The 12,147-nt window shown below is 41.7% G+C and overlaps 1 protein-coding gene across 2 annotated transcripts in view; it reads left to right on the top strand.

Annotated features, from left to right (window-relative positions):
* The window catches only part of COLQ (collagen like tail subunit of asymmetric acetylcholinesterase), a 158,176-nt gene that overhangs the window by 107,744 nt on the left and 38,285 nt on the right, over window positions 1–12,147 (top strand). The window contains exons 6-8 of one of the 2 annotated variants that reach the window (XM_082259199.1): window positions 309–380; window positions 6,872–6,934; window positions 9,891–9,917. In XM_082259199.1, coding sequence (XP_082115325.1) covers window positions 309–380; window positions 6,872–6,934; window positions 9,891–9,917 — 162 coding nt within the window. The remainder of the gene's footprint in view (window positions 1–308; window positions 381–6,871; window positions 6,935–9,890; window positions 9,918–12,147) is intronic. The other variant, XM_082259200.1, reaches the window with a different exon arrangement.

Raw genomic sequence — 12,147 nt, 5'->3', positions numbered from 1 at the left:
AAGATATTGTTACATCAGTGAATCCAATTTGCTTTTCAGTTTTTGCAGAGCAGTGATTGACTATACTGAATATGCCTTTTTATCTGTTTACCCAATATTGAAGTCAGATGAAATATGTATTTTCAAAATAAATCATATTTAAGAATAGATAGTTATAGTTTACAAATGGATTTGGTTAATAAATGTTAACCTAAAACATTTCCCATCATATAAAGGTATTCTTCTGTAACTGTGTATTATCTAGTTATTTACAATGCATATTCGTTTTATATTTTTGTGAACTAGCTAATTCTGCATTTCCCTTTTAGGGAAGGACTGGTCCACCTGGTGTTCCGGGAATGCCAGGTCCTTTAGGACCATCAGGACCAATGGGACAGAAGGTAGGCACTCTTTAAATATTATTGTGTACATAATGTTGGTTAATCTCAAAATATTCCAGAAATCAACTTTCCTATCCTGTCTTGTCATATTTACTGTCTAGAGGAGTGGTCTCCAAACTTTGTAAACAAAGGGCCAGTTTACTGTCCTTTAGACTTTAGGGGGGCCGGACTGTGGCCATTGGAAGAAGAAATAGTCATGGCATCAGTTGGTGTAAACAATGCATCGTTGGTATTAGGGGGAGGAAAAGGAAAACCGTCGTTGGTGCTAGTGGGAGAAATAGCGACCTTTTGTTGGTATCAGTGGGAGAAATGTTGCCCCATCTTTGGTGTCAGTGGGCAAAATAGATCCCCATTGTTCGTGTCAGTGGGCGGAAATGTGTCCCATCGTTGGTGTCAATGGGAGAAATAGTGGTCATTGATGTCACCACCAGGAATTATGCCCTATTGTTGGTGTCAGTGAAATGAATATTGTATTGTATCAGTGGGAGAAAAAATACCCCAAGGACTGGATAAAGGCAAGCAAAAGGCCACGTCTGGCCCACGGGCCGCAGTTTAACTACTTGCGGCCCGCAATACGTCCATGGATGTCCTCGGGTTGCAGTAGTTATACCGGGATGATGCCTGCACCTACAGGCATCATCCTGGTATGAAAATTTGCTACCGGCGATTCTCGTTGTAGCAGAAGTAATTAGAGTGGCTCTTTGTTCACCTGGCCTTTGGCAGCCAGAAAAGCAGCTGATCAGTCCGATCTGTGTCTGGTCGGCTGCATTGGAAGCAAGAGGAGAGAATTGGGGTCTAATAGACCCCCGATCTCTCGATAAAGGGAGGTTGTTCATCCCTTGTGATCGCAATAAAGTTAATCCAAAAAATATATAAATATATAAAAAATAAAGTTTGGTAGAAAATAATAATTAAACATTTTTTAAAGCACCCCTAATCCCCCATGCTTACGCGCAAATGCGAATGCATACGATACTCCCGCACACATATGTAAACGGTGATTGCACCACACGTGAGGTTTTGTCACGAATGTCAGAGAACGTCGAGAGCAATAATTCTAGCACCAGACCTCCTGTGTAACTGTAAACTGGCAACCTGTAAAGGTATTTAAAGCGACGCCTATGGAGAATTTTAAGGACCGTAGTTTGCCGCCATTCCACGGGCAGACACAATTTTAAAGCGTGACATATTAGGTATCCATTTACTCAGTGTAACATCATCTTTCACATTATACAAAAAAATTGGGATAAATGTTGTGTTTTTGTTTTTTTTAATTCATTAATCTGTATTTTTTCCCCAAAAAATTGCATTTGAAAAACTGCTGCGCATATAGCATGTGACATAAAAAAATGGAACACCCATCATTTTATTCTATAGGGCCTCTGCTAAAGAAATATTTATAATGTTTGGGTGTTCTAAGTTATTTTCTAGAAAAAAAAAAGTCGATTTTTTTACATGTAGGAGCGAAGTGTCAGAATTGGCCCAGATACAAAGTGGTTAAGGACCACTGGTCTAGAGGAAACCAAGTGCTATAATGAGTAAGAAATTTTGCTTTCATCACATTCCTCATAAACAAATATGCAATGGCTACAGATTTGTACACAATAAATTAATATTATCATTACATCATCGTTACGGCTGCAGCAGTTTTAATCCCTTCTTCCTGTCACATTTACACTAAGCAATAGAAAGAATTGTAGAGTTTGTCCAGTCCCGACTTGAAACCTTCAACAGTGAAAAAACTAAAGGTGCCAGTTCTAACTAAGTTGATTCCAAAGCCCCAGATATAATAGGGCCTTGCAATATATTATACGGTATACCTTGTTATAAGTTTGTTTAGCGGAACGCCCAACTCAAGGATTTATAAAAAAAAATCTGTCTTTCCAGTGGACCCCTCTGCATTGCAAGGCTTAAATGCTCATTATGTCTAGAAGTGTCGGAATAAGGCGAAATACCTACCTCATTCCATGCTTTAGAAGTGTCGCATTTTATGTGATACCAAATGACCATCCACAGACTGGAGCTTCGGGGAGAAGAGGACAGCACTAAGCCCGTCCAGCATATGGATAGGGTAAAAAATCCAGCCTGTTCCTCTACGCCACATGTGTCAAACACAAGGCCCGCGGGCCAAAACCGTCCCTCAGGGCCATTTCTTGTGGCCCTCGCACCTCTCCTGCAGCTGCAGAAGAGCTCCAGCCCTCCTCCAGACCCTGTGCTATCTGCTTTCCAGCACTGCCTCTAGCTTCTTCCCAGCAGCAGCACAAGGTACGGGTGGTGCACTGTAATGTAAGGGAGGATGGGGGACTCATCTTCTGATGGTGGGGAGGCTCCTGACGTCTTATGTAATGGTAGGGCATGCTCTGGACATCTAGTCTTACAAATACAACTGGCCCTTTTGAAGGCAATCATATTGCTGGTGTGGCCCTTGACTAAATTGAGTTTGATACCCCTGCTCTACGCCCTAGACATAATGAGCAGTCAACCCTTGGAGTGCAGGAAGTGAAGAGGGAGCTCACTGCAAGTATAGAATTTCTTCCTGGTGTTGGACTTTTAGAACATAGGTGTTACAATGTGGCGGTTTTCACACTTTTACTTTGTATTAATAACATGGATCCCCTTTAAAGTTGGACTGTAGCCGGTCTTACACTATGTATATCTGAATGTTTACACATTCATAGGAAACAATAAATGAGCATTATAGCACCCCCCTGAACTACTGTTAAATGTACCAATGCAGTGCCCTTCCCTCCGCAGAGGTTACATGCTCATTTGGTTATGGGATGGGAGGAAGGAGTAAGTATAAATATTTCCTTTATTCCTCACTCCTGCAGGCTTCCTCCTTTCTGTGTGATCAGTTCCCCAAAGCAACTAACTTCACTGCCCAGCTGGTCACATCTTTCTGATGTCATCATGCACAATGCAGGGTCAGCAGTCCTGCCTTGTACAGGAGGATGGTTAGAAGCCATTTCAGATCATCTGACAGCAGAGGAGAGCACCGGCTGCCGAGAGAGCAATGAACAATGAAAGTATTTATACTTATTCCTTTCCCCTCTAGGTAAAAGAGCATTAAACCAATGCAGTGCAGAGAGGGACCCCAAATTCATGGGTACATGTAACATCAGCTTGAGTTTGGCTTTAAAACTAGCCTTTGCTGACTTCAAAAGCTATAGGCAAAGCCAAGAAAATCATCCTCAAAATTCACAACAAAACCACTTTCACTTAAATCAACTGAGATCACTGAGCTCCCCCAAAGCAGTGACTTGGCAGCCTGCCAGCCTTATAATCTCTAGGGCCCCTTTTCACACCAGCAGACCATTCGGGTCCTCCCGTTCATTTTTCAGGCAGACCCGATCAGACCACCCATTGTTCTCATTTATCCACTGACTCCAACCAGTATCAGATCTGCTCCTATCCACTGAAAACAGATGGATGGGGATCCGTTCCCCATCCGTCTGACAGATCGCATGACAGTCGGATGAAAATGGACAGACAGTCCGTTTACATCCGACCGCCCCATAGAGAACAGCAGAAACTGTGCGTGTCTGCTCTACATAGCGAAGCGAACATGGACCTGTCATCCGGCTGCTCAGCAAGGATCAGTTGAGAGATTCCCTGCTGAATAGACTGGGCAGAAGGAACCGCGCATTCAGCCAAGGCTCGGCAGTTCCTAAATGTTTTGCAGGACAATTTCATGGGTCACATGGTGAATGCACCGACAAGAAACAATGCGGTACTTGACCTACTGATTACCAACAATACAGACCTGCTCACGGATATAGAAATACGGGACAACTTAGGGAACAGTGACCATAGGTCAATTGGTTTCAGTATTAATTACAGTAATAGGAAACACAAGGGTAATATAAGGACACTGAATTTCAAAAGAGCCAATTTCCCTAAACTGCGCTCGCTGCTAGAAAATATCAAATGGGATAGAACCATGGGAACAAAGAACACGGAGGAAAAATGGGAGTGCTTCAAGAGCATACTTAACAAGGGGGTGGGCCAGTGCATTCCACAGGGAAATACATTTAAAAGAGCAAAACTAAACCCTGGGTGGCTAAACTCCAACATAAAAATGTATATTAGAGCTAAAGAAAAGGCCTTCAAAAAATACAAGACTGAGGGGTCATTGGCAGCATTCAAGCATTACAAAGAGTGTAATAAGAAATGTAAAGATGAAATCAGGGCGGCTAAAATAGAACACGAGAGACATATAGCGGAGGAGAGTAAAAAGAACCCCAAGAAGTTCTTTAAGTATATAAACAGTAAGAAAGCGAGGCCAGAACACATTGGCCCCATAAAAGATGATAAAGGAAAAATGGCCACTGAGGACAGAGAAAAGGCGGAAGTGTTAAATAATTTCTTTTCTTCAGTCTTCACAAAGGAATCGGGGGGCTACACGAACCCCGCTTGTAAGGCCGAACTAAATAATACACCTCAGGAAGTGCCGCCATGGCTAACAGAGGATAGACTTAGAGCTAAACTAGAGAAACTTAACATAAATAAATCCCCGGGACCGGATGGCTTGCACCCAAGGGTTCTAAATGAGCTCAGTCAGGTGATTGCCAGACCATTATTCTTGATCTTTAAGGATAGTTTACAGACAGGTATGGTGCCAGCTGATTGGAAAAAAGCCAACGTGGTACCAATATTTAAAAAGGGGCCGAGATATATCCTGGGTAACTATAGGCCGGTCAGCCTAACATCAGTAGTCTGCAAAATTTTGGAGGGGATGATAAGGGACCACATACAAGACTTTAGTAATGAAAACGGTATTATTAGTAGTAATCAGCATGGATTCATGAAAAATCGTTCATGCCAAACCAATCTATTAACCTTCTACGATGAAGTGAGCTGCCATTTAGATAAAGGTAAGCCTGTGGATGTGGTGTATCTGGACTTTGCAAAGGCCTTTGACACCGTTCCCCACAAACGCTTACTGTACAAACTAAGGAAGATAGGTATGGACCATAAGGTGAGTACCTGGATAGAGAACTGGCTCCAGGGGAGAGTCCAGAGGGTGGTGATTAATGGGGAGTACTCTGATTGGGCGGGTGTGGAAAGTGGGGTCCCCCAGGGTTCTGTCCTGGGACCAATCCTGTTTAATTTATTCATAAATGATCTAGAGGAGGGGATATCTAGTACAATCTCAGTATTTGCAGATGATACTAAATTAGGCATGCCAATATCTTCTATGCAGGATGTGGAAATCTTGCAAGCAGACCTGAACAAAATAACGGGGTGGGCAACTACATGGCAGATGAGATTTAATGTAGAAAAATGTAAAGTAATGCACTTGGGGGCCAGAAACCAGAAAGCAAGCTACTCACTAGGGGGGGAACCTCTGGGTGAGTCTAGGATGGAAAGGGACCTGGGGGTACTGGTAGACAACAGGCTTGGAAGTGGCATGCAATGCCAAGCCGCTGCAAGCAAAGCCAACAGAATACTGGGTTGTATAAAAAAGGGGATTCACTCCAGAAATAAAGAGATTATTCTTCCACTCTACAAGACTCTGGTCCGGCCACATCTGGAGTATGCTGTCCAGTTCTGGGCACCGGTCCTCAGGAAGGATGTGCTGGAACTGGAGAAAGTCCAGAGAAGGGCAACAAAAATAATTAGGGGAATGGAGGACATCAGCTATGAGGAAAGACTACAAGCACTGAACTTATTCTCTCTGGAGAAGAGAGGATTGAGGGGGGATATGATATCAATGTACAAATACTGTACTGGCGACCCTAGCATAAGGAACAAACTATTCAGAGTAAGGGAATACAATAAGACACGTGGCCACTCACTAAAACTAGAGGAAAGGCGGTTTAACCTTAAAGTGCGTAAGGGGTTCTTCACTGTAAGAGCGGTAAGGATGTGGAATTCTCTTCCGCAAGCAGTCGTATCAGCGGGGAGCATTGATAGTTTCAAAAAACTATTGGATGGACACCTTAAAGACCACAACATACAGGGGTATACAATGTACGGTTAAAAGCAAACACACACACACATCATAGGTTGAACTGGATGGACTTGTGTCTTTTTTCAGCCTCACTAACTATGTAACTATGTAACTTCACTGTGAACTTCAAGGATGATTTGCTTTGCAGCACCTACAGCTACAGTGGTCAATGAGAGCTTAGAGCAGGGGTCTTCAAACTATGGCCCTCCAGTTGTTCAGGAACTACAATTCCCATCATGCCTAGTCATATCTGTAAATGTCAGAGTTTTACAATGCCTTATGAGATGTGTAGTTCCGCAACAGCTGGAGGGCCGTAGTTTGAGGATCCCTGGCTTAAAGCATACTCATTGCTTGTTAAAAATATATAAATATTTGAACGTCCATAACCCAGCCATAGTTCTACTTTAGGAAAGTATACATCCTACGGTATGGGTTTAGAGTTTTCTAAAGTCAGGATTGTTACTGCGCAGTGGACTACCATATACTTATTTGAGTGTTATGTGATCCCCTTAACATGTTTTATTTCTTTAATCCAAAGGGTGAAAAGGGAGATTCTGCATCATTTGGCACGCCTGGCTCAAGAGGACCAATGGGCCCCAAGGTTTGTTATACAGTATATGCCTTTGAGAATATAATGGGTAGCACAATTATTTCTGCTGTACACAAGTTGTTCCTGACATTCAGCTCTAGTTACATTGCTGATAAAAAAAATCTTTCTGCTTATCACTGGAAATGGAGTACTGACATAATCAATTATAGAAAGCCAATGTCACTTCTGGCAGAATTTTATTAGAGATACAGCTTTGAAATACTTCACACTCTACCAAGTACAGTATATAGCAAGTAAGCATGAGCTTAAAATGTGCCTGATTTGAAATATTAGACTTAATAATTACCACAGCACTGCATGATAGACGGCAAAATATAGAGTGAATGTATGTACAATGCAAGTATGATGCAGATAAAGCTTTGTTCTCCTCTAACCCTTTTTGTAAATGACTCCTTCGTAGCCTAAAAAAAAACATCTAAGCTAACAATGTGGTAGAAGGACATACATCTGTACTTTGGCAGTATTCCTGGATACTTGTCAAGCCATGACGGGTTCACTTCAAGAAAACAACTACAGTGGGGAAAATAATTATTTGATCCCCTGCAAATTTTGCAAGTTTACCCACATACAAAGAAATGAAGGGTTTATAATTTTTATCATGGGTACATTTTAAATTATAGAGACAGAATATCAACCAAAAATCCAAAAAAAACACACAATACAAATGTTATAAACTGAGTTGCAGTTCAGTGAGTAAAATAAGTATTTGATCCCCAAGCAAAACATGACTTAGTACTTGGTGGAGAAACCCTTGTTAGCAAGCACAGATGTAAGACATTTCTTGTAGTTGGTAACCAGGTTTCCACGCATCCCAGGAGGGATTTTTTGTCCACTCTTCTTTACAGATCTTCTCTAAATCCTTAAGATTTCCTGGCTGTCGCTTAGCAACTCAAAGTTTCAGATCGCTCCATACATTTTCTGTAGGATTAAAAGAGCATGTAAACCCTCTCTTATAACTTGTACCTATAGGTAAGTTTTTAATAAGGCCGTAGCCAGAATTTTTGTTGGTTGGTAGGGGATCAAATAAGTATTGCAACTCAATATGTAACATTCAATTTATAACATTTGTATCATGAGTTTTTTCTGGATTTTCGGTTGCTTTTCTGTTTCTATCATTTAAAATACACCTATGATATAAACTATAGAGCCTTCATTTCTTTGTAAGTGGGCAAACTTACAAAATCTGCAGGGGATCAAATAATAATTTTCCCCACTGTACATCCTGAAATGTTATCACATGTTCTACAAGAAAACACTCCTGTGCTTTGCAGTATAACACTGTACATTTTTTTTTTTTTTTTTGGAAATGTATAAGTGAACTGATATGGTGCTCGGGCATCACTATGTTTGACTTAATATATGTAGAGGCTGTTGTACCTGCTAACTTGAATTCAGAATATTCAATCATCCATAACACAGATGCCAAAGCATGTGTCATTCAGATTACATTTCAAGCTAAAACAGTCATTAATATTGTCATTTCAAGTGCATACCATTTATGTAAAACAGTATTTCAGTAATTTTGGGTTTCTGTAATAGGGAATAGCAATAATCTTTAGATTTTGTATGACTTTCCCAGGCTAGCATATTGAAAAGTGTTGTTTTACCAGTAGCTGTTTATTACCAGAGTTGGGATAAAATGTAGTAAGGATACAAATACTATATGTGTCAGTTAATTAAACATTTAGGAATAATTCTGTGTGATATTTTGCCCCAAGCTGCCTCTACCTCTGCCTTAATACCTCTGTTGGTGTTTTTCAAACCATAGGCAATCAATGGGTCTCTCTTTCTTTGTCTCTTGTATTTCAATATAGCACTAGAAACATCAAAGAATCTAGTCATCTACAAGGTCAAATTCTCAGACTTTCAGCCTAGGGTTTCCTGAATGTAAGATTGTGCAAGGAACATTACAAAAAATCTTGTGATCCTCTACCACAAATGTGCCTCTATCATCTTATGGATCTCAGACGATAGAGATCAATACAGCATGTAACCAGGCCAGCTGCTCCAAAAGCCCTGTTTGCCCCCACTGGTCAGGCAAACCGAATTCCAGATAACAAACTCAGGTGGGCCGCATACATCAATTACATTCGAAAGAAAGAGCAGGGCCCACACATAGTGTGAAAACTGCTAGGCAAATATTTATTAAAATCTGACAGGTACTCACATATTAAAAGAAAATCTCATGCACATAGAAACCATATGTCTTGCTGGCAGGCCTCCTCAGTGGGCGTATTGACATCACAGGTGTAGGCTCCTTCCAACGCATTTCGTATCAGAGCCCATCAACAGGGGCAACAGGAGCACCACACAGCAGAGCTCATTTACTCTCAGCTGTCATTTGCACAAAATGGCCTATGTCCGCAGAAAGTGAGTGGGCACAGATGTGTCATCTGCCCACTCTGCTTTGATCAGTAGGGGATCCATGAGCTGATCCATTCCCCTGCTGATCACAACAGAATGCAACCCGTGTGAAAGGGCCCCAAGGGGGGTTTTTTAAAAGTTAAAGCTGATGTTTATGGCAGATACCTGCAGAAGCTGGAAATCATTGTAGTAGGCTCCGCAACTACAGTGACTGCCACTGGCTTCCAGGTCCCATGCAGGGTGGCTGACTTCTCTCTTCACTCCACTGCTGCCTCTGACACATTTGTCAGTCTTCTTCTGGGATCAGAGTGTTCAGCCATGTTAATTGGCCAGCCCACAATGATACAACTCCCATGCATGAACACAGGAGTTAAATTATCCAGGCCCCTAGGCATGCTGAGAACATACACTGAACTGTGGAGTACCAATATAGAATATATCATGATACTTAAGACTACTAGGGCTAAGCAAGGTGGAGTTCACTCAAGTGTGTATTTCCTCTTTCTTTGTGTATTTACCAGCAGCATGTTTGATATTCTGTTTCTGTTGCACATTTAGATAATTTGTCTGCCATTTCTTTAAGGGTTTTCCTGGCATTAAAGGAGAAAAGGTCAGTCCTTCTGTCTAAGTACTAACCAGAGTCTGTGCTGAATGATAAGAAAGGAATCCTGTAGATTGTGGGATTCTCTATTAATCTACTGTTATTCAACTTTTGTTTTGCTATTTGAACTGCTTCTGATAATCTATTCTGCCATACTGTAACTGGTGGATAAATTATGGCCCAAAAAGACAAAATGTAGGTGCCACTCAGGTAGAGAGGTCCAACTAGACCGCTGTGAGTGCAGGTAGAGACAGGGAGCTTGTTCTAGTTTCAAGCTGCAGCAATGTCAAAGGGAAATTTCCATAAGCCAGCCATCATGAAGCAGACCCATGTGCATGAAGTAAGATGAATGGCAGCCTCAGCCCAGACTCCAGCCAGGCCACGCCCCAACAGGTTTTGGTCTGCCCCTTGGAGCTTAATAATGATTAACCTCCAGGGGGCGGAGCTAAATGCATTAGGGGTTTGGCCTGGATGGAGTCCGGGCTGAGGCTGCAATTCATCTCACTTTATGCACATGGGTCTTCTTTTATGATGTGCGGCTTATGGATCTTTTCCTTTAAAATTGGTGGATAAATTACAAGTGCACAAAGCAGGACATACTGGTATTGAGGATTATCTGTTCATGGGCACTGCTCCATATGACACATGTCAGTTTATAAATGATAGATTTCCTCCTTGCTAACTCAGGTCTTTCTGGGCTTAATTGTTCTCTACTTGTGCTAAACGCAGTGTGTGTATTTGAAACGATTACATGGATATATTTTCTTTGTTTCATGTTAAAAAAAATTGATTTTGTTTTTATTGACATAAGGCCCCTTTCACACGGGTGATCGGATCCGATCCGCCTGTCAGTTTTTCAGGCAGACCTGATCAGATGCTCCATGCATTTCTATGGGGAAGCGGATGTCAGCGGTGACATGTCCGCTGACACCCGCTGCTCTCCGATCCTGTCTGTGAAATACGGATGGATGGAAACCCTATTTTCCATCCGTCTGGCGGATCCGATCTCCCCATAGAGGACAGCGGGGATCTGACAGCTCTGTCTCCGCACACAGAGTGGAGACGGAGCCGTCATCCACCTGCTCAGCGGGGATCAGCAGATCGATCCCCCGCTGAGCAGAACAGACTCCGTCCTGTGTGAAAGGACCCTTACTATATGATAAATTTGCATCTGCTACAATGTACATAGACTTATCATAGTGGGAGATGCAAAAAGTTTGTTATACAACCAAAATGTTTGCTTGTATCCATGCATTGCTACCGGGTATACATTAAAGTGTACATTGATAACAGTATGAAGGTAAGGTCTTAAAAAATGTGATGACGTATGAGGATCTGTGGGCCCTCAAACTATTTACCAAAAGTGCCCCCGAAAGTATCGGTTACTGGGTTTAGAAAAATAGGGACTCAATGGTCATTAATCTCTTCCTGTACCAGTATAGCTCATCTTATCTTATACTTAGCATTATCTTGTGGTGAAAGGTAGGAAATAGGTAGCACTTGATCCAAGGGTTCCAGGTTTTTTGAAATGTTGTCATAGAAAAAAAAAAATATATATAAAATCTATCTGTATACACTGCCATTAAAAAGTTTTGGGCAGGTGTCAAAAAATGCTGTTTATTTTTATCAATGGAAAAAATAGAATGTATGTTAACAGAAGAGAAATCCATATCAAATCAATATTTGGTGTGACCACCCTTTGCCTTCAAAACAGCATCAGTTCTTCTAAGTACACCTGCATGCAGTTTTTGAAGGAGCTTGGCAGGTAGGTTGTTCCAAATGTCTTGGAAAACTAACCACAGATGCTCTGTGGATGTAAACTGCCTCAAATCCTTCTCTCTCTTCATGTAATCCCAGACAGACTCAATGTTGAGTTGAGGGGTCTGTGGGGGGGGGGGGGGGGCATCCCAGGACTCCTTGTTCTTCTTTATGCTGAAGATGACATTGGCTGTATGCTGGTGGTTTTTGTATTTCTGCAGAATAAAATGGGGCCAATCATACACCTCTCTGATAGTTTGGCATGATGAATAAATATCTGCCTGTATTTCTCAGCATAGAGGACATCGTTGATCCTGACCAAATCTCCAACTCCATTTGCAGAAATGCAAAATGTCCCAAAACCTGCAAGGAACCTCCACCATGATTCGCTGTAGCTTGCAGACACTCATCATTGTACCTCTCTACAGCCCTTTGGTGAACAAATTGCCTCCTACTACAGCCAAATATTCCACATTTTGAC

This window comes from Pelophylax lessonae (assembly GCF_965119305.1).
Source record: "Pelophylax lessonae genome assembly, chromosome: 5".
Lineage (NCBI taxonomy): Eukaryota > Metazoa > Chordata > Amphibia > Anura > Ranidae > Pelophylax > Pelophylax lessonae.
The sequence above is the reverse complement of the archived record's forward strand: the minus strand, read 5'-3'. Positions and strand labels throughout refer to the sequence as shown.